This window comes from Hemibagrus wyckioides, linkage group LG14 (genome assembly GCF_019097595.1).
Source record: "Hemibagrus wyckioides isolate EC202008001 linkage group LG14, SWU_Hwy_1.0, whole genome shotgun sequence".
Lineage (NCBI taxonomy): Eukaryota > Metazoa > Chordata > Actinopteri > Siluriformes > Bagridae > Hemibagrus > Hemibagrus wyckioides.
Window position 1 is genome coordinate 8,021,923 of NC_080723.1, and position 24,289 is coordinate 8,046,211.

The window sequence follows — 24,289 nt, forward strand, 5'->3', positions numbered from 1 at the left end:
AAAAAAGTCAGTTTGAAGTGTCCTTATTCAGAAATAGTAAAATATCCTCATTAATATTCCCATTCCTGTGTGAGAGAGAACGTTTGTTCCTTGCTCTAGCCTTCCTCATTTGAAGTACCAACAAAGAGCCTGCACCTTTTGACTGATATAGGCATGAATTATAAAAGAATAGAATGCTTTATAGACCAGTAGTAGTAGTTTATAGTCAATGTGAAATGTTTCTGGGAGCCAATGCAGAGTGGATAGGACAGAGCTGATGTGGACATATTTTCTGGTTCTAGTTAGGACTTCTGGAATTAGAAGAGATTTTTTATCTACTGGAACATCCAGACAGCAAGACAATCCTAGTGATATTATCTATTGTGCATGAGCTTGAAATGAGAGACTGGAGTTACTAATCACACCCAGTTCTTTTGCAGCCGTACAAGTGCAGGTCCCCCTCTGAGCCCACTCATCACAGGGTAGTCCAGGGTCTTCTCCAATTACCTTCCTCTTCTTTCGGCTTTTCCTTTCAGGGGTTGCCACAGTGAATCATCTCTCTCCACCTATCCCTATCTTCTGCATCCTCAACCCTTGCACCCACTAGCTTCATATCCTCATTTATTACATCCATATACCTCCATCTTAATCTTAACCATCTTAATCTGGCCTCCCTAACTTTGCCCCCCCTCCCTTTGCCCACTCATTCCTAATCCTGCCCGACCTTGTCACTCCCAAAGAGAACCTCAACATCTTCAGCCCTGCCACCTCCAGCTCTGACTCCTGTCTCTTCCTCAGTGACACTGTCTCTAAACTATACAGCATGGCCAGTCTCACCACTGTCTTGTACACCTTCCCCTTGATTCTCGCTGATATTATCTTCTCCAATTACCTATTACTTACTATTACCCTGCAAAAAAACAAAAACAACTGTTCAGACTTGGATGAGAGCAAATCTTTTTTTGCAGTCAGATAATTCTTCAGAAGATATCTTAGCAATAACACACAAAAGCAAAAGACACAAAGCATCAGGCTTGGTGCAGTAGAGTGAAAAAGTGCACTGAAAAATCCCCTCTATTTATCCTGGCACTACTAGGTACCTCCTTCTATTTCTTTGTGCTAATTGATAAACTTAATGAATTGATAAATTTAATGAATTTAAGCTTCTAGAAAACTCTGAGAGATACTTTGGATCTTATCTACCCTAACTTTCTACTTTTTAGCTTTAGCTCATGCTCTACTTTGCTGTGTCAGTAAATATACAATGTTCAAGTCAAGCAGGTTTTATTGTCATTTCAACCATATATAGCTGACGCAATACAAATTGTCCTAGCTACATAAAGTGCAGTGTGTGCAACCTGGTGCAAACAGACAATACAAAAACAACAATGGCCATTTCCTTATCTCAAAAAGCATTTTCTAGCCTAACAAGTAGTCAGTAAAGCTGTCAATACAAACAAGGAGACACCGCTCTGATAATTTATCCAGAAAATTCTCTGTAGCAAGGACAACCTTAATTTATATTTATGTGTACAGCATTTAGTAGATCCAATGAAGAATACCATCAAAATACCATCTAGCTAAAAACCCTGTTGCAGGAGACTAGTCCACATAAAGACACAAGACAACCAGATTAGGATGGACAGAGAGTCTTGCAATTGACTGTGTCAAAAGCCACTGAGTGGACAAGAAGAATGAAGACTGGTCACAGTTTGGTTGATCTAGCAGCATCAATCTACAAGTGCTGTTTCTGTTGAGAATGCTGCTTTGAAGCCAGACTGTTTAAAAAATTGCAGGGTCCGCTCTTCAAGATAGGACTAACCCTTGCTGTCTTCTCCAAGGTAGGAATAACCTTGCTATTTTGAAGGTGTCACTCGCCAGATGTTAGGGCAAGGACGCTTTGTGAGCTGGTCAGAAGCATCATGGGAGGGGATGGGATCCAATAAGCTGGTGCTGGGATTGCTGGGAAAGATAATCTGCAGGATCTTTGTTTGACAAATTAACATAAAATTCTGTTTAAGAAAGAGATTGTGTAGGAAGTGCAGGAATCACTTATTAATCAGATTATTTTATAGTTTTTCTAAAAGGTGGCATAGTGTAGAAGGAGGCAGATCATTCAGAAGTGCAGAGAAGATGTTAGAGCTTGTGAAGATCAAGAACAGAGGCTTCCAGCTTTCTCTTGTATACAGAGGTATTAAAAGCTGTCACATCAGCTTTGACAGACAAGGATGGTATGAGAAGAGATTCATCCACCTGTTCCCTACACCACTTATCCTTCTGGATCATGGGGAACCTGGACCTTATCCCAGGATATATTCAGGCACAAGGTAGGGGATACCCTGGACAGGAGGCTGGTCTATTGTAGGGCACATTCACACACAACAGACAATTTAGAGATGCTAATCAGCCTACAAGACACATCTTTGGATTGTGAGAGGAAACCTCAAGGTATAGGGAGAACACAAACTCCAGACACAACCTCCAACCCTGCAAGTATGAGGCAGAAGTGCTAAACTTCAAGCCACAGAACTCTCCAAAGGATAGTTCTATAAGTAGTAGACATTTTCATAAAGCAACTTTGCAGAAATAGAGAATTCAGCATCATGTTTGGATTTCCTGTCCATTCTTGAAACTGTTTTAGCTTAATTCTCTCCAATTGCAGCATGGAACATCTGTAAGCAAAGTGGCAGGGCAGGGAAGTCTTCCCAGGTGTGGAAGATGGCAGAGGAGAAGTCAGTGAATGAAAACCGTGAAGAAATGAATGTGTTGGGGGCTGAGACATGAGGTACTTTAAAGTGGAAGGCATAGTGTGGATAAAAATGATGGAAGCCAGGAAGGAAGGAGAGATTAAGTGCAGGTTTAACAAATGGAGGAGAAGTAAGAACAATTGGTGACAGTAGGCATGACAGGAGACATGAAAGTGAGGCTGAAGATCATCTGTTAAGGAGGTTTGGCTGAAGACTGAAGTCCAGAATATCCTCCCTTAACTAGGATGAATGACCAGTCTGATCTGTTTTATTGGGACTTTTCAAAGTTGTCAAACTCTTTCCTTTTGTCAGGAATAAGGAAGCTGGAATCAGGCTTGGAACAACCCAATATGTGCTTTATTTTATTTTATTTTTTTTACTTTTTATTTTATCAACACACATATGCATGCATGTACACCCACAGCTCTCTCTCTCTCTTTCTCTCTCTGTTGAGGTGCTTGTCTTTCTTCTTTTTGTTTTTGTCAGCTCATTGCAACACAGAACATTCATTAGTCTAATTCCCATCAGGTTTGGAATGCGTACCACTAACCTTCTCCAGCTCTACCCTCCATTCACAAACCGATGCTCCAGTTTGCCCCACTTTCACATACCACCACCCGCCTGACTCAGGTCCATCTGGATTGCCATTGCCCCAAGAAAGGAAATCAGGAAATCCGTCAGGTAGATCTGTGCCCTGGCCTGTGGATCAACTTGAACGTAAACTCCACCTGCAACTTGGCGACCTTTGTGGTTTGGGATGTTGAGAGATGAATTTCATCATAAAATAATTATGAAAAGGTATTTGACAGCATAGTCAGAGCCTGAAACATTTTGTGGTGTCTGTGGCAATTGTAAACATCATCGGTAACTACAAAAATGGAACAGCATCCAGTAGGCATAGCTGAATGACCTGGACACCCCTGATGACATGGCCCTTCTCTCTCACACTCAAAAGCAGATGCAGGAATAGACCAACACTGTTTTATTTGCATTAAACATAGCATGACTGTGCCTTAACACCCACAGAGAGACAAGCAAGGTCCTGAAGGTCATTGTAACAAGTATCCCAGTCATAGTGGATGCTGGTATGCTGGATGAGGTGGAGAGCTACACCTACATGGAAACCACAAAGAGAAAGAAAAAGGGGCCAGGCAAGAAACACATTGTGCCATGCCTTAGATATGGACTCGAAGAAAACAGGCTGCACATGGAGATAGCTAGGGCAACTGGCCCAGGATCGGGATGTATGGAGAGCACTTGTTGGTGGCTTATATGCCAACAGGTTCCAGAGGTGTGCTGCTACTGCTGCTGATGATAATTATGTATAAGCACTAAAAGTCATGCAGTGCTATTTAGCTAAAATAACATGGCGTAACTCTAGAAGACCCTTATGTCTTTATGACCTGTCAGTGTTTATAGAATGTCTTTATTTAATAATTTGTAATAACATATGTGTTTGCTCACTATATATGCGATCCATCAAGTAAAATTCAAATCTTTTAAAAATAATTACATGTCTTTTGTCTACTTTGAAATATGATACAAACAGAAGCATGTTTATATACATGGCCTTCTTTGCTATTCTAGGTTTTAAATGTGGAAACTCCTGGGTGGTCCTCCTTTTCTACTGGTAGATTTACGCAGCCAAACCTGTGCTCTATTCAACCTCTAGTGCAAATATCGTGCCTGGTTGTAGTGCTATTTCTCTAGTGTTTCTTGTACACTTTGAGCATACTCACTATAAACAAGCAAATCCTAATCATGATCTCCTTCCAACTGTGCACAAAGAGAAGAGTTTGGGAATTATGAATCATGAGATGCACTTTTCCAATATGCCACAATGTTTAAAAACTGTAACGCCGGAAAAACTTTGACATCTTATAACCTATATAATAGAAGATAATACAAGAACATGTGTGAGCTGGATTAAGCTTCTGCACATATAGGGCTAGAAATCTGGAAAAAAGCAAAAATCCTTGAAATTGAAATAAAGCTGGCGTTTATTACAAGATCAAATGCCATTTGGCACAGGCAGGGACAACTACAAGGAGGGTTTGGAAACAGACCAAAAATCCCTCTGCAGGGCAGCTGTTATTTTGCACAGGAGGGAGAGGAGGGTGTCCATTATTGTTCAATTTTTAGGTAATGCATAAGCAACACAGATGCCAAACCTCATTTAATATCTTATGAATGAATGAATAAATGAATGAATGAATGAATATAAATTAGCGCTTAGAAAGAACTGGTTTTATCATTTTTTCCATACATGTCTAGTCCATTAGCTTAGCCTTTCTGCCTTGAGGTCATTTACAGATTGACCCAGTGCAGAGGAAGTGTTCTGGAGGCGGTCCTGTTATATGACTGTTGAGTATAAGTTTTAGACTGCCTACAAAGAGGAGCTGTGTTGTAATTTAAAACCTGAAGGCTGAGACTGCCCCAAGCCTTTCACTTACACACACTTACACACACACACTTACACACACATACACATTGAGCAGCAGGCTTTGTTCTAGAATCTGGCACAGCTCACGACAGCACACAGCACAGAGAAATCTACACTTTGGATTTACTAACTGGATGAAACATCGACTGTGTTTCCCTGTGACCAGGTAGTCTTTCCCTGGGTGTGTGTGCATGTGTATATGTGGGAGGGGGGTCTTTTGTGTAGAGGGAAACTCCATTGCCAGATGATGAGGACTTACAGTATGCTCCATTCAGAGCTAGGCATAAAAAGCTGCTCTCTACTATAGTTCTTGCATGTATGCAACTTTTACTGTAGCTCTAGAATAAACTAGCCTGCAACATGGATGACCATGGGTAGGTTTTCACTGCAGTGTTAAATTAATCAGCAAAAGAAAACTGAGAATGAAGGAAAAAAATTAATTTGGCACTGATTCCAAAATGTAATTTGGAACAGGCTAGGAACAAATATCAGGTAATCTCTATAAAAAAGTGTTTTAAAAGTGTACACTTTGAACCAGGAGCGTGCAGAGAGCATGTTTAAAAAAAACATGCAGAACATGAATGTTTTAAATTCCTTCATATATTTTTGTTTCATCTCTACAGCTCGACACCTTATAATTTAAAATATTGTTTGTATGGCGTAACTTTCCTATCCATTCATGAAGCTCAAATGGTTTTAATTAAGTTCTTGAAGCTATTCAAGCTCTCTGTCTGTCTTGTCTGTCTGTCTGTCTGTCTCTCTCTCTCTCTCTCTCGTTCTAACCCCCTTGCCTTTTTCTGCTCTTCCCACTCTGTCTGCACTATGTTGATTGATGCATTTGGTCACGGTTATGTAATGGGGGGTTGTGGAGTGTGTGGGAGAACTCTGTCTGCTCCAGACAAACAGATCAGTCAAGTTGCATTTTGGATGGCAGGAAAGGACAGAAAAAACTTTCCCCTATCTTTAACACTACTGTAAAAAGTAACTGTTTCTGCATTATTTTATGCAGAGGCTTACAAGTTCATTGGTATTCTTGCCCTCTAATATAATAATACATATAAGCAGATTAAGAAGTACACAGAAAAAGTTGTGTATTCTGAGCCTTGCACCACAACATCCTGGGTACAATCAAGTTCATATTTGCTCATGAATATTTAATCAGTTATCATTCTTGACTAAACTCAGGTTTGAGTTATACAGAGTGTTGCATATTTGGTGGTGATCTTACTGAATTGGCCTGTAAGTGGTGTTGAAAATTATTGACAGTTTGTCTTCTAAAGATACTAGGTCAACATCATGGAGCTTTGTTTCTCAGGTTGAATCTAGATTGAATTCATTTGATTATATTTATTGAAGAAACAAACATTGCCAAGAACCTTTGTCACTACCCTTATAAGCATAGATATTGCTAATATCCCTGTATTTAGTGATTACATCGAGTAAAGTAGTTAGATATTAGATATTCTAAGTTAAATATCTAATTTAATTAGAATATCTAATTAAATTAGATATTCTAAGATCAGTGGAGTGGGGGAATTCAAACAGGGCACAAAAAGGTCATATTCAGATCTGAGTTTAACATGTTTAGTGAGGAGATTATGCTGAAACTGGGTGCTTTGGTATTCTGACCTTAGCCCTAAGTAAACACTATTCAGAGAGTTGTATGAGAAATCTACAGAATTGAGAACTATGTTTTTCCAGGAACAGAAGCATGTCTCAGTTACTCAAAATTCTGACCAAGACATTGCCTTGAGCAAGAAACAGTATTAAGTCTGGCGCCACTGTCTGACAGTTTGATGTAACCACCATTTTTAATAAGAATTCTGGCCATTGTAAATACACTCCAAACCTATGGAATGCCATTTGAGGAAGAGCAGTTGAATTTTTAGGTTGTCATTAAATGCTTTAGCCTGTTATTATCTGTCAGTTACTTTCTGATGGGTAATATCAGAAAGTAGGCCATAAATTTGTTAAGAAGACATATGTGATATGTCAGGTCATCATGTTCTTATATTTATCATGTATAACAATGTTCATGCTACAGTTATGTCCCACCCAATGAGAAATCTGATTAGTTTGCTTTCTTTAGTTAACTGAAATATTTTCTATGTAGATATGAGAAAAAGAATGTGGTTCCGTGTCGTAGTTGAAATGAATTTTTCGTGAGTGTTTTCAAAGCTTGGAATACAGCTACAGTATAGAGAGCTAAGCATAGCAGATAAATGCTAGGTCACCTTGTTATCGTATTAATTTAATTTTTTTAAATTTTATATTCACTTACTTTTATGTTACTGTGCACTATGCAATGCATTATATTTGACAGTGAAGAAAAAAGCTGTCTGCACCTTCAGTCTGTAAAGTGCTTGTATTTAAGGACATGTCTCAAATCACAGAGGTATGAACATGGACTTTCACTTGACATCAGCCAAACCCAGTACTTTTCTTTTCCAAATACTGTCTACATGTGTCTAGATGTATTCCCAAAATTAGCCCATGTTTACATGGGCACTGTGGACCTCCAGCACACACCTCACACACATTTCTTCCTTCCACACAGCAAAAACCACTTGGTGCCACAGTGGTGGCTGAAGCATTTTATGCAACCATTTGTCACAGTGATAATACTAATTGCTTGCCTTTAGCTTTTTAGCATAGACTTAATTTTTTACCTATTTTAATTGGGTTTACTGGTTGTGTTATAGATGCTAGTGTTTTGGATGTAATGATGTGTATTTGCAATTTCAGTACTGTTTGGGCAGTAAAGCTTTACTTTACATGATTTTAATTAGTTAGCAGAAGTTAGGCAAGCTTGTAGCTTGCAGCTTGCATCATCTAGAAATGAGCGTAAGTTGTTTTTTCAGCAATTAATTTTGTAAAACTGTTTTGATGATGTTACATGCTATATGTTTCATTTCTTAGCTTTGTTTTTTCTTTTTTCACTACTTATGTATCCCAAAATGAAACATTTAAAAATTACTCTTGTCACATATACCAAATCTAAATACTCATCTCATTCTCATTCTTTAATTTTGTTATGTACCTGAACCTATGGAAAACTATGACATGGCTGCACTTATGAGTAAAAAATTACTCATTCTACTCTCAAGTTTATTCAGGAATCATTTCTTTATGGACAAAGCCATTTGAAGTGTTTCACATGTAGAATACTCAGGTATTATTTTATCAGATCATTCTCTGCTCGATTCAGTTGTTGATTTCTGCTAGTTTTCAGGAGCTCTCCTCTAAATTTAATTTACCTCAAAGTCATTTTTTTATGTCTAGAGATTTACAGTTTTATTTAAGAGCAGTGTCCAAACTTCCCAGTACCTCTAATGACAGCCTTAACAGCATTATCTGAGTTATATAAAACAATACAATCATCCAGACCTTCTCCTTACTTATCAAAGACAATGAGCCTGAGATTACCTGAGATTATTGAGATTATGTCATATAATTGGTGATAAATAGCTGTGCCAGAAGTGAACTGTATCTACCTGTGCTTTTCTTCAATTAAAGTCACAGAAGTGTGCACACTTTAGGCTGTGTAGTGTATTTTTCAATGAGGCAAAATGGAGAAAATGTAGACATAGAAAATGCTATCTGATCCATGTTCCTTGCTCAATATTTTAGCACAAATTGGACAGACTATGTTGAGTAGCCACAGATCGGTCTATTTGCGCTGACATGTGCCCCTGATCTGACTCTGAAATATTTTTATTCTGTTTAAAGAACAGTGGATTTAAATAGCGCACACAAAAAGTGCAATGGTGCATGAAAGCAAGTGAACAAGCTTAGTCTTGTGCAGTTGACCATAGAATTGGTTTTATCCAGGTCTGATATACAGTATTTTTCCCTAACCAATTACTAGTAGATATCTGCATATTCTTATACTCTGACTGCTTCTTTCTGACTGTCCAGTTGACCAGCTCTTCACAGCAATGAACAGTGAATGAACTAAAGTTGACTTGTCCACTATGCATTCCCTACTTTTTATCCTGTCTAACTTGACACCAGGGGCCTGTATATAAATATAAATAGTTAACATATCATTAGTCATTACATTGTATTAAGTAATAAAATGACAAATTCTTTAGGGTGTTCTCTCTGGAAACAATAACAGGGAGTGGTCTTTATAAAACATGTTGCATGTGTTTTTAACTGACTTTTTTTATGGTAAAGTGACTTTTCAGTAATTTAAACCCTATTAAACAGTTTAAATTATTTCACTGATCCTGAACAACAAACTTCATTTAGCAACTGTTTGAACAAATATACAGCTGAGACACTGGAAACTGTCCTTGAACCAAATTTGTATTCAAACAGTGGTACTTATTCATCCGTTTCATATACCACATACCTGTTTTTATGGCATAGCTCCCATCTGGTACATTAAGTTTTACATAACATTTTAACTGGAACGCTTGAGTTGTAGCTAAATAAATACAAATGCAAATCAATATCAGCAATATTTACAGCTAATAAAGTAAGCAGATTAATAATGTTTTAGTAATAATAAATCTGATAATCACAGTTGCACATACTGAAAACTCATACTAAAATATAAGTCATGTATTTTACTGGCAGAAAGTCATTTTTAAAATCAGAATTCCCAAATGTGAACCTTTATTAGCTCATGGAGCTGGATGTGGAGTGTTGGGTATGTGGGCTGTTTAAAACACTATACAGTTGTGTTACAGTCATTATATGTACAGTTGTGCTCAAAAGTTTGCATACCTTGGGAGAATTCGAAAGAAGTGTACCATTTTTAAAAGAAAACATGAGTGAAAAGGCAAAACAAATTAATTTTATTTCTTATGGGACTCAAGGTTATATGTAAGGCATAACAGAATGGCACAATCAATCAAGCATCAATGTTTGCATGCAGTCTTTTAATCTACTTTTACTCTAATAATTGTGCATGAGGTCCTTAATTATAGAGTTCTGCCAGTATTTTCTGATAACATGCTGCATTCATCTTGCCATCAATTTTATCTACCTTCCCTGTGCCACTGGAGCTCACACAAACCCAAAACATAAGAGATCCACCACCATGCTTTACAGTGGGGATGGTGTACTTTTCATCATAGGCCTTGTTGACTCCTCTCCAAACATAGTGTTTGTGGTTGTGACTATAGTGACTAAAGTTCAATTTTGGTCTCATCACTCCAAACGATTCTGCTCGATGCTGTGAGGCTTGTGTAGGTGCTGTCTGGCATACTGAAAGCGGGCCTTTTGTGGCATGGGCAGAGTAACAGCTTTCTCCTGGCAACTCGACCATGCAGGTCATTTATGTTCAAATACCTCCTTGTGCTCCTTGAAACAACACCACTTTTTTCCAGAGCAGCCTTTATTTCTCTCAAAGTTGTTTGTGCATCCCGAACAATTCTTCTGCCAGTAGTGGGTGAAATCTTTCTTGGTCTACCTGACCGTGGCATAGTATCAACAGAACCTCTTATTTTTCACTTCTTTATCAGAGTTTGATTGACTGACATTTCCAAGTGTTGAGATCATGGGTGTAATTTCCACTGGGGACAGGGGGACATGTTTGTGTCCACCCCACTTTTTAAATTTGTTTGTAATGATTTTTTAACGCGCGCTGTCATTGCCACGGAGGAGCAGGACTGAGCAGGACACGGAGAGTCTGCCTGTGTCAATGTGCATGTCCACATCCAGGAATGACATGTAATGAACAGGTATCACGGTAACAGCAAAGTCAGATTAAATGACTCACAACAGATGACTTTATTGTTATCATGGATGAAAAGAAAGAATGGAGATGTGAGATGTTGGTTGATTCAGTAAATTATCTCAGGTCAGGATAACCATATTTTCATGAACATTCTGTGTAGCATGAAAACGTGTTCACTTTACACCGTGTATTTTCTGTCAGCAATGTATGACTGTGATGACTCGTTAGAGGCAGGTTGGATAGAATCCATTTGCAGATTTTTTGAAGAAGACAGCAGGAACAACTTGTAAACCTTTAGCAGCGCAGAAGTCGAAAAACGGAAAACCAAATAACACTAGCGACAAAACCATACACATCAGTCCATACAAGAAAGGGAGTAATCCTAGGCTTGGTACATCACACGGGAACGTTACTTCACAAAGAATGCAGGTTAGCATGCTGCTTATATCCTAGCATGCTACCAGGAAGTGAACCCAGAGGGGTTAGGGGAGGATGAGGTTCAATGGTCTAGTGGGTCTTGGAGCGAGTCTCTCTGATGGGCTTGAGCAGTGACACATGGAATGTGGGAGAGATGCCGTAGGAGGCAGGCAGTTCGATACGCTACTGGATTAACTTGACGAAGTATGCAGAAGGGGCCAATAAACAGGGGACTGAGCTTTCGACATGGGAGCTGTAGCTTGAGATTGCGAGTGGAAAGCCAGACTCTTTGGCCCACTTTATAGGCAGGATGAGGACAATGATGGCGGTTAGCCTGAATCTGTTGTCTCCTCACTGCCTCTCCGGAGGCACACATGAGCCCGTTCCCAGACCTCCTGGCTCCTTCTTGACCACTCATCCACCGACGGCACATTTGAAGGCTCTCCAGACCACGGGAACAATGGGGGCTGGTAGCCTAGAACACATTGAAAAAGTGTAAGTCCGGTGGAGGAGTGTGTTAGAGAGTTCTGGGCATACTCTGCCCAGGGGAGAAACTCACTCCACTGGTGTTGCTCCCTGCTGCAGAAACCTCCCGAGTTCTTGGTTTAACCACTCTGCTTGGCCATTAGACTGGGGGTGGTATCCGGAGCTCAGGCTGATGTTAATGCCCAGTTGTGAGCAGAAGGCCTGCTAGACTTGTGACGTAAACTGTGATCCACGATCAGAGACAATGTCTTCTGGGAGGCCATAGTTCCGGGAAAACATGGAGGAACAAGGAACTTGGGCTGTTTCCCTGGCTGTGGGCAGCCCCTTCATGGGGATAAGTTTGCAGGCCTTGGAAAAGCGATCGATCACGACCATGACTGTAGTAAACCCTTGGGACTCAGGAAGGTCTGTGAGGAAATCTGTAGATATGTGGGACCAGGGCCAATGTGGGATAGATAAGGGCTCCAGCAACCCTTCTGGCAGTTGGCGGCTGGTGCGGGATTGAGCACAGGTGATACAGGCCTTGACGAACCCCTCTGCATCCGCTGTGAGTGATGCCCACCAGAACTTGTGTCTGAGTAACTGGGTGGTGTGACGAATGCCTGGGTGTCCAGAACCAGGGCTCTCATGAGTCCACTGCATGACATGGTGGCGCAGTTAGGTGGGTACAAAGAGTTTCGACGGTGGACAGGTCAGCAGAGGGGGTTCTCTGGTGTTTGTCTGCTGAATCTCCTCTATTAGGCTCCCTTTTCAGGAAGTGAGAGAGGGTAGATACGGTTCTTTGGTGGCATGGCGTTGGGCAGTAGCTCAATGGCACAGTCGTATGAACGATGAGGCGGGAGTTTGGTGGCTCTTTCTTTACTAAATACAGCCCTGAGGTCGTGGTATTCGCGGGGCAATGTCACTGTAGCTGTGACCATGGGACTCTCAATGGAAGTAGTGAGACATGGGCGAGATGTGGGGTTATGGAAGCAGGTGTTGAAGCAGAAATCTGACCAGCATCTCAGTTCCCCCTCTCTCCAGGATATATGAGGGTCATGCTGTTGCAGCCAGGGAAAGCTGAGGATAATGAGATTGGCAGGTGACGAGATGACATAGAAAGATAGCTTTTCATGGTGAAACAGTCCGATCTCCAGTTCTAAAGCTGTGGTTTGGTGTGTGAGGAAGCCTTTCCCAATAGGCTGATTGTTGACGGCTGTGATTTTCAGAGGAGGAATACATGGAAGCATGGGTAGCTGGAGGTCTTGGACTAGGCTGCTGTCGATCAAGTTGACCGCCGCCCCAGAGTCGATCAACACTCAGACGGGGAAACGCTCATTAGCATAACGTAACATGGCAGGCAGAACAACCTTGGAATCTGTGGCTAGTTTCCCCACCTGAGATGTGGTATACCTCTCGGGGCACTGGTAGACTTGGTGACCTGGTTGACCGCAGTAATAGCAGAGCCGCTGATGATAACGTCTTTGATGTTCCTCGGTCGTGATGCGAGCTTGGCCTAATTGCATGGGTTCAGGGACTTCTTCAGCAAGGCTGTGAATTTCAGGTCATTGGCGAGTTACTGAGTGAGGGGAGGCAGGAGGTGGACAATGCTGATGATGGAGGTTATCCAGTCTAATGGTGGTAGAGATATACTGTGATAACGAGACATTAGAGTCCTTGCAGGCCATCTCTGCTTGAAGCGCTGGAGTTAAACCCTCACAGAAAACTGCCAACAATGCCGTCAACTTCCAGCCAGACTGTGCAGCGCGCATGCGGAACTTAATGGCATACTCTGTGGCTGATTCAGACCCTTGGAGTAGCTCCAATAGTTGCACTGAGATGTCTTTGCCTCCAGCCGGGTACTCAAACACCTCGCAAATCAACCCCGTGAAATAGTTGGCCGAAGACTTAACTTGGGGGTCTGAGTCCCACACAGCTGAAGCCCAATCTAATGCTTTACCCGTCAGCAGAGAGAGCATGAATGCACACCTGATAGAGTCACTCCCGTACGTCTCTGGTTGTTGGGCGAAAAAGTTGAGGAAGCCGCGGCAGTGGTCGGCTGATCTGTCAAACTTTTCGGGGAGAGCGAAACATGGTAGTTCATGGCATGGTAGCAGTGTGGGAGCCAGAGTGGTAGCACTGTGGTGGGCTTGTTGTTGTAGCTGCTGGTTGGTAGCTTTAAGCGTCTCCACTTCGGCTTGGTAGGCACGGATAATCACCCCCTGGCACTATATTGCTGCCTGTAAATCCGCTGGATTCTCAGATGGCAAAGTAACCTGTGATGACTCTTTAGAGGCAGGTTGGATAGAATCCATTTGCAGATTTTTTGAAGAAGACAGCAGGAACAACTCGTAAACCTTTAGCAGCGCAGAAGTTGCAGGAAATTGTAGGAAATGAGATTCAGATCAAAAACATTTTCCCCCATTTTGTGTCCCCCCCACTTCTCAAACCAAAGTTACACCCTTGGTTGAGATATCTTTTTATACCCTTTTCCTGCTTTATGAAGTTCAACTACCTTATTGCGCAGGTCCATTGGCAGTTCTTTTGTCTTCCCCATGGTGCAGTTTCCAGCCAAGTCAGTGCATCACCTCATGATGTACAGACACTAATTACAATTACAATGAGTCACAGGTGTGGAAACTTCCCTTTAATAGCCATTTAAACCTCTGTGTGTCAACCTGTGTGTTTATAATGTGGCCAAATATTCAAGGATATGTAAACTTTTGATCAGGGTTGTTTGGGTGATTTCAGTTATCATTAGGTTTCAAAAAGGAGTAAAACAACTATGTGATAATTAACTAATGACCACTATCCTTAAATAAGAAAAAAATCTTTTGCATTATCTGTTATATTTTCCAAATAAATGGCAATGTATAACAATTTTTTTGTATGCAAAGTATGCAAACTTTTGTGCACAACTGTATATGAACCCTAAATGAATGTGTGGGCTCTCCTTAACAACTATAATCCTTAAAAGGAGACAAGAAACACACTGCACTTTATGCAGTGTTTCCTGCTTTTGTGCAAAATAAATAAAGTTCGTATGCTTTGTGTTTGTTTTTAATCAGGGACTGCAACTGCACTGGTTTACTTTGACAGCAGTGAGGACTGACCTGATCCAGGCAAAACTCTCGCCATGCAGCTCTTCACCACTTTGCTGCTGCTGGTCCTGGTGTTTATAATTGCTGAGGCACGGAGGGGAAAGAGACTAGGACAAGAAAATTCTAGGGGAAGAAGAAAGTTGAACTCCATTATACACTTGGCAAATGGCTGCAAAGAGTACATAGAGAATGGTGATAAGTTTCTTGACTGCCAGGACTGCAATTTGACTGCTGTCCAGTTTGGTTGGCCAGAGGATATTGACCACCTTTTGTTGGCACAGAACAGGCTAAAAGTGCTGAAAGATAACACCTTCAGTCATTTTCGACACCTACTGAGTTTGGATTTGCAGCTGAATGAGATTTCAGCAATTGAGGAAGGTGCTTTCAGTGGCCTAAGTAAGCTCACCACCTTATTGCTACAACATAACCGCCTCCAAGTGGTTTCTGAAGCCATGTTCATTCCCTTGCCTCGACTTAGATACCTGCGCCTTCATGACAACCCATGGACCTGCAACTGCCAGCTGGACAGCCTGGTCCGCTTCTTGCAGGTTCCAAGCAACCGTTACTTGGGTAACTTTGCAAAATGTGCAGAGCCTACAAGGTTTTGGGGGCAGCAGCTGAAGACTCTGGATCCTAAGTTGCTGTGCTTGCCCATGCAGCCACTGGTTCAGATTCCTAGACCGCATTCTGATACAACATTGTTTTGCCACACTCATGATTCTCCAAAACCGCTGCTTGACTGCAGGAGCAAAGGTGAGAGCACCACAAAAACTAGTAACATCTTTAAATTAGTAACATTTTTTTTAATGTAAGAATAGAGTTCTGTCTAACATTTTGGTATTTCCATTGGTCTACAACTCAGTTCTGTTTGTTTAAATTTGGTGAAATGGAAAATCCAATTTTTAGATTCAGCTAATGTCAGCATGCTGTAAATATGTCCCAAACCACACACTAGTAATTTAACATACCATTTAGGAGTACAGTCTGCCCCAGCAGGCTATTTCAAAATAACAGATCTCTAAACACTGTAATTGACCAAAGCAAGTAAATTAAGAGTGGAAAAATAGATTTCAGAAAAGAAGGTTTTTCTTGGCATTCTCACTGGTATTCTCAATGTGGCATAAAAATGTACACAAAATTAATAACATACACATTTAAGACAGATTTAGGAAGGGATGAAGAATCATGTATTTATTCAAGCATCATGTACAGCTCCACATGAACACTTGATTTTTTTATTCTAGTAACCCAGTATTCATGTATGACTACACTGAAAATGGTGAGATCTGCCATGGTACAATGGTACAATCCCTTGGGTGTGATTAACTGTAACATACAAAGTGTGAGTTGTAACAAAACTATAACAAAGTTCATATAGTTTCAGAAACTTTTTATCTGGGAATTTCACACATATCAGTTTATATGTTTACATAGAATGTATGTATGGTGTGAAAAAAAACCTTCTGTGGTGAGCAGAAAACCATCTCAGATCGTACAAAACAAGCCTGAGGTGTATGGGCTACAACAGCGGACGACCACATTACATTCCACATTTCAGCCAATAACAGAAATCTGTGGCTATCATGGGCACAGACTCACTTAATCTAGAGAGTTGCAGATCTTTTTTTCTAATCTTCAACTGTCCAGTTTAGGTAAGTCCTTGCTCAGGAGAGCCTGTTCTCAGCCTTTTCCACAGCCCCAGAGATGTGAGGAAATTAATTAAGCCACTGTATCACCCTTTATTTGGTTGTTTGTTTATTTGCATGCTTGCTATTTTGCCTACTTACTTACTTACCACTTGTGTGCATTTCTGATTTGCAGTACATACCAACAATATGTCAACCCTTTTCACAGTACTTAAAAAAGATCAAATTGTGCTGTGCAAACTGTGAAATTGTGAAACTATGCTGCTCATTGTAATGAAACTATACGGCTCATGGACACAGCAGACTAAGGGTGAGATAAACAGGGAGCTTTTATATTTTTGTCCATGCAAAAGAAAAAAACAATGAAAAAATCACCAGATTTCAGCTTGGCTGTAACTCATGTGCACATACATACAAACACAACAACTGCACACACATCAGCCCCCCTCATTGAAAGAGAAAACAAAAGATAAACAGCGTGTTAATTAAGAAGCTATAGATTCTGCTTATACCCCCACTGTCTGACTGGCTCACAAACTATTATGTAGTTTCCTATATAGTATATCACTGGGAGGTCCTTCCCCTCAACCACCTGGGACACAATGGCCCCTAGCCATTGTCTAATGCATCTGGTGTGGTCCAGCTAATTTGGCACAAACCTTATTTAGTTGCGTCTCCTGAGCCTAGAGCAAATTTTCCTGTGATAAATGGCCTAAAATGTGGAGATTTGTTTACAGATCCAAGATACTTTGAATTTCATTTTTTAGTCACATTCAGTAATGCCTGTATAATAATTCAAAATTCAAAACCCAGGCCTGGGGAACCTCCCGGACTACAAATAATAGGGTTTCCCACAATGTGCCTGTGAAAATTCTCAGTCATCCAGGTGCAGTTATCTGGAAGTTGAGTCATATCTTATGGACTTCTTTCTTGTTAGATCAAAACTTTCACTACTCATCCAGTTAACACCAAGACTCAACTTCCAGAAATTGTATTTCCCACAGTTTGTCCCAAATTCAAGTTATGAATCAGGTTTTTATACATATGAGTAATATGTTCCTCTAACCCATCTATTTGAAGATAATGAATGCTGGTGTGACCACTTTGATCCCCAACAATTAATTCACAATTCACATAGTGTATATGACATAAATGTCATAGTGTATATGACAAAATATTCCTTGGTCAGCCACAATCTCTTTCAGGATAACTTGTGTTTCTTGGGAGATAACTCAAAAGGGTGCCTCTGCAGAACTATTATAAAGTGATATCCTCATGCTGACTAGGTCCCCATAAAATACTGGACTGCTTTTTTTCTAGCATACATTGAGTAGTTAAATAAGCAATGGTAAGGCCAATGATGGGCACCAAGCCTTCAGACCTTTGAGCAATGTCAGAAAGTTATGTATGATGCAGTATTTGTAATAGACCATGTAATCATATAGTCTTTTTTTCCTGGAAAGGCCTTGCTAAGTTCTTGGCAGTTCAGAGAGGGTTTTCGACTGACAAGAAAAACTCCAATGAATCACATTGAATCAGCCTGGGAGCAGTTGAGTTGTCAAAACTTCCTCACAACATAATCCTTGCATTGAGGAGTAGTGAATTGTGGTTCAAGTTTAAAGGGTCTGGGCTACTGCCATTGTTGGTGCCCTGAGCAAGTCCCATAACCCTATCTGCTTCAAGGGTGCTGTATCATGTCTGACACTGAGCACTGATATCAGTTCACTAACAAGCTGGGAGAAAGAACTTCACTGTACAGCATTGTTTATGTAACAAATAAAGTCTTCTCTTTCTTCTTATGTCTGTTTCAACCTGCAGTAGAGCTATTCATTGCTACTCCAGGCACTAACATTCAAGAGTGTCTGCTACAGCTCGGTTTTAGCCTGTCAGCAGCACCTGCAAGTTTGCAGTGTTTACCCCACATTCATTTTCAGTTGTCAGTTGAGGTGAGCTTAGTTGAATGTCAGCAGGTCAAGTACTAGGCCATTGTTAGCCTCATGAACACAGCTGTAACAATAAGCATGCTCCTTGAATGAGGAGTATGAAAGGTGACTATAAAGTGGGCTTTTCTGGAGGACATTAATCACAGAGTATTGTTGTCCCCCTGAATAAAATTCTAATAAATTTGAGGTATTCTAATAAATTTGAGGTATGCTTAAGTACTTTGATTAAGCACAAGATGTTCAGTGAAAAGATGACTTTCAAAGCTACAAATTTCTTTTCTTGATCTAAGCATTTCTTTCATGCTGTACACTACACTGTTGTTACATCTTCATTTCTGTGTCTAAACCTGGCCATACTTTGATAGCACTACAATATATTATCACTCCTGTGTACAATGTTATTTGAAGTGCAAATACAATTTTAGCAGCATGTACATGGTGTGAGCTCGAAGTCAGACACACAGAACCGCTGTCTATGACTGACACAAGCTGGCTTGATAAAATACGACCATAAAGAGCAACAGACCACAGCCAATGCCAGGGCTTGGTGGGTTATATCTTTGGCAGCAAGAGTTTGTCTTTAGCGAGTAAGTGCAGTCAAACAGAAGGATCTGGGCTTTCTCTGCTCCTCTCAGAAAAGCTGAGTCAACACTTCAGCAAAGAAAAAAAGCCTCTCCATGATCTCATTATGTCCTGAGATTGAAAAGATGACTGCCTTGGGATTTTATTTCTCAGCAAAAAAAATCCCCAAAAAGACCACCACAACTATTTTTGAAGAAAGAATGCAATAACAGAGGAAGAGTTTTGCATTATTTATTTCAGCTTCATCTATTTGCTTGAGTTAAAATAACAACATAAAATTATAGCATTCACAAAAGTACTCAAAGTAGAGGTAGAACTCTATAAAGATGATATGATCACTACTAAGTATCTATTAAAGACAAACTGAATGATTGTTTGTTATTTGTTAATTCTGATCATGCTTGTTTAGTTGAGCTTTCCTTAGGCTATAAAGCATGTCTTCTGGTAAAGATGACCTAGGAAACATAGTGTGTGTCTGTTTAATATGTCTTCTGCCCACATGGTCAGTTCCTGATGACATTTCCTTACTTTGCTAGATGATTGATGTTTCACATGGCCATTAAAGTTTCAGTTAAAAATAATGGAATAATGCATAAACCAGTCTAGGAAGGTTTGTTGGACATGATGACATTTACAGTCTGTGTTTAAAACACACAAAGCCAAAACTACTCAAAGTAAACAAAGGGAGATTTCCATGGCCATAACTTTGTACTTACCAGATAGTTTCAGCCCCTTACCTCCATACACACTGGACAGGACAGAAAATCAGTTTTAGCTCAAGTAGCTTTAAGTATTATTAGAATCTGAAAGCTTTTATGGACCACCAATGTTGACCAAACTGTACCAGAGCCTTGAGCAATTACTGCAGAAGAGTTTCCATCTATGGTTAGACTTCTGGAAACCATTTTGTTACAGGGTGTCCAGTGTGATCCTGAGTTTAGGATACTGTCATGTCAGCTACCTCTTAAAAACATGAAAGTAGGTGAATTGAATATTCTAAATTGTCCCTATATGTGATGGACACCCATTTGGGTGAATTATTGCAGTGTGTTTTTTTGCTGGATGCTTTCCCCAAGACACCTAAAATAAAAATTTCTGTCCAGGTGGAACAAACACTCTTTGAACAAGTTAATATTACGATCACGATCATCTTTTTCATCAATGGTGTGCAATTTGACCTCCCATGCTTTTTTTAGAGGCAGCATGACACTGTGGTCTTAAAAAGTTTGCTCTAGCATAATTACAGCTTTGGCAGCAGTTTTATTGAGCGAAAAATAAAATCACCAAATTCAATTGCATGACCACAGAAAAAAATACCACACATGTCCACAAAGTATGATGCCACTCAAAAGCCTGACACTCCAAAGCAAAACCTGCAACTAACCTTTCACATCTGAATTTCTGAACTTCCCCTCATATATTGAGTAAAATGAAGGGAAATCGTTTCTCAAAACTCCCTGAAACACAACCAGCCTGTATATACATTAGGTCAGTACCACATCAGCCATGGGATGTGGTACTTTCTCTATTGTACATATATTTATGATAATGATATGATTTTTTAAATATAATTATACTTTCTCTTTTCCAGGGCTGAAGGCTGTGCCACGCAATATCCCAGAAAATACTGCGAAAATTGACCTTGCTTTTAACAACATAACACAGCTGAGGTCTAAAGAATTTACAACCATCAAAGACTTAAAGCTGTTGAACCTGAGCAGCAACAGTCTGGAGCACATTGACACAGGTGATGCAGTGTTACAGTTCATAGGCTGTTCATGTTAGGAATGTCCTTTATGCCAATGTCCTATGTCCTAACTGCCACATTCAGCAACAGCTTAGGTCATGGGACAAGCACACAGAGAAAGTAAAGTAAGGGAGAGAGACAGAGTAATAGAAATGAGAAGCAAAACAGGATGAGAGAGAGTGCAGCAAAAACTCCCACTTATCCACATCTGAAGGGGAGCTAACAGAAGACACCTGTGCTCTGGTGTATCCCATTTCCATGGGACATGCCTTACCTCTCAGTTGGGTTGTCCAAAAAGAAGCACTATTTTATGTCGCTCTGGATTAGGGCATCTGCCAAATGCCATATATGTAAATGTCAGAAACTTTGGCCTTGATGAAAAGAACAGTATTGTGGTTATTGATACCAAAATCTTGATTTTATGAATTTGAATATTCAAATGATACTTTGAGCATTATCAAGCAAACAAAGATGCAAAATACATATAAAAAAGTAACACACATATGCTCAGCCATAGGATTATAATGAGCCCTCTGAACTGCCTCAACTGTTTGGTACCAACAATTGGGTGTTCTTTCTCTTGGTTTGTGTTTCCTGCATCACTCAGTAAAACTTGTCCTAAATAATTGTTAAGTATGGGTGGGATTGTATATTAGACTGGATTTGCTGACCATCACTGGCATGTGACTGCACCAAGGGAGAATCTCCAAAAGGAATCTCTGCAAAGGATGGGGTGAGGCAATGACTAACTGTTAGCTCTACTTTATTACTGGCACATAGGGGTACTCATGAACATCCCTGTGCAACACACCTAACATTGCCATGCCTGCAAAACTGCCAAGCTTCTACTGTGTGTAGACAAAGCTGAAGAAGATCTAAGGGGAGAAGGAGAAGGGTATTAGGGAAATAGAAAAAAATACATTTAAAAAATTTTCATTCGAATAATGTTCCCAAACAATGGTCTCTAGTTATATTATGTGCTTCCTCCCCAGCTTTTCCCAACATCCTCTGCTGCTTAGTAAGCAGAAGCTTGTAAAGATGCTGTAACTGGGTTCAGGTATCATGGAGGAAAAATGCTGGGGGTAAATTTGTAGCAGAGATGAAAAACTTTTTTCAGAACATTTGAATATAAGACTGAATGAATGAATTCAGAATGGCATGTAGTTAACTCAACATGCAATTAGCAATTGCTCAGTTAATTAGTGAATCAGTATTTATATATAAAGACTTACAAACAACTATGGAATGACAATTTTCTAGAAAAGGATTTGTTTTTAGACACTGAACATTGTAATCAGTCCCCAGCAACAAAAACATAAGCCAAGTTAAATACTGACATACTGAGCTGTAAGTGTTCCAGGCTTTCAAAAACGCCCCTAGAATGGTGCCAATTGTTATCTTATTTTCCTAAACAGAGCAGGCTTCTAGTAACTCCTGAGGGGAATGAGACTACAGGGGAAGTTACTGGATGTCATTTATACCAAAATGTCCCTTTGCCTAGGGCTGCCAGCTGGATTTCTGATACATACAGCATGTAATTTATGTTTCCAGTAACCTATAATAATTAACAATTTAGGAAGACAGGCCAAGTACTCCAGTCATCAGATAAAAAGTGTTCCTTGGAAGATCAGTAAATAACACACCTCAGGTATACAAGGATGAAACTTTTATCATAACTGGAAAAAAATGAGATAATGAATTCCATCCAGACACTGATAACATTTATATAAGGCTTCTTTTAGTTTCATTGTATGGCTACAAATATTAGTAAAAACTCACAACAAGCCAATGAAGTTTTTAATCTAAATAACCATAAATAACTTACAAGAGGAGAGAAAAAAATAGAAACAAAATTATTCATAATGTGAATAGAAATACAAGCATTAACCCAAAAAGGACTTACAAAAGTAAATGAATGAAGAATGCAATGGCCTGACATTGGAGACAATGCCAGAAAAGTATCCCTTGAGATTAGATATTAGACTCCCTATTCTATTAGACTCTAATTATACAATCATCCGGAGCTTAGGAGCTGTCTTTTTTTAATACCCATGAGACTGCTTTGAAGTTTCTATGTTGTTAATGATCAGCAATCATTCGAGTGGAGCAATTTTGGTTAAATTCAGCCTGACAGAGATTTAACAAATTCTACTTTACATGGATTAAATAAAAAGAAAAGCTATATATGTGAACCTCAACCTTAGAATTAAATACTGATTAAGTTTGATAGCAGGTTGGATTATCAGAATTCTTACCTATTTTCAATTCTGAGTTTGTTACTCAGTATTAACAAACTAGCTCTGCTCACCCTCTGTCACCCTTTTTTCCACCCTCACAGCTGCATTTTCTGGGCTTCTGCACCTACGAGAGCTGGACCTCTCTAACAACAGCCTGCACTACTTTAATTACGGTGTCCTGGAAGACCTTTACTACCTCAGGACACTGTCTCTAAGTGGCAATCCCTGGATTTGTGATTATAATATCCACTACCTGATCTACTGGCTAAAGCACCATCCAGCTGTAGAACACACAGGCCTGGTGTGCAGCGAGCCAGAGGAATTCCGTGGTTGGCCGGTTGAAAGCTATGTCAAGACCTACAATGCTGAGTGTCCCAAAGACAAGCAGGTGGACCTGCACAGAGGAACTGGTCCCACAGCCACCACATCACAAGAGCTTATCGCAGAAATGGAGGAAGATACAGGACTGCTGCCCAGCCCACTCCGAAAAAAGGAACCCAAAAAGTTTGAGATTTTCCGTCTGAGATAAAAAGACCTCTGTTCTACAGTAATTACAGATCTTTCATGATAAACTGAAATGTTTTCCTATAGAACAGTTCTGATTCAGTCTGTACTTGATCAGAGAAAAAAAAAACTTCTTTATTATATATTTTTAATTTTATAAATAAAACTGAATATTACAGTTTCAGAAATAATGAGTTTTTGCTTTTTCATTTTTTTTCTTCAATTTGTAAAAAATCATAATGTATTTTTTTCTACTACTGAATTAATTAATAAAATAAGACGTTTTTATTGAGATAATATACACTAAATGCAATTCAGTCTTACAGCGTAACAGCACACACATGCATATTTATGCTCATGTTCAAATGAACCCTTTGATGTAAGTTCCACATAAATGTCTAAAACAAGGAAGTGTAATGTCCTCCAGGAGGGCCTTTTAATGAGGACTCTGTGGCTATATTCTAAACATTTGCAGATGAGTAGAGATGTTAAACAGACACCGTTTTCTCTGATCAAGACTGCTGTTCCTTTAAAAGCTTGGAAATCCTGGAACACACTTCAGTCTGATGTCACCCCTGGAGGAAGTTATCTTTGATGAAGATAAATATAAACCACATCAAGTCATGTAAAAAAAAAAAGTTCTAAGCAAAAAAGTGAAGTCTTTGATTTTGAATAAACAAATTTAAAAAGCAAGGACTTTATGGCATATTTAGAGTTGAATTCTGAATGTGTATTTAGAACATAATTGCTCCTCAAATGGGAAGTATTAAAGTTCTTTACACATTCCTC

General features: G+C 39.7%; 1 protein-coding gene across 1 annotated transcript; it reads left to right on the plus strand.

The window, feature by feature from the left end:
• Positions 1-5,173: 5,173 nt before the first annotated feature.
• Positions 5,174-24,193, plus strand: lrrc17 (leucine rich repeat containing 17). Its single transcript, XM_058407423.1, has 4 exons — positions 5,174-5,335; positions 14,809-15,594; positions 20,604-20,759; positions 23,098-24,193. Exons 2-4 carry the CDS (start codon positions 14,877-14,879, stop codon positions 23,523-23,525), a joined length of 1,302 nt encoding a protein of 433 aa, XP_058263406.1. The 5' UTR covers positions 5,174-5,335; positions 14,809-14,876; the 3' UTR covers positions 23,526-24,193.
• Positions 24,194-24,289: the final 96 nt, after the last annotated feature.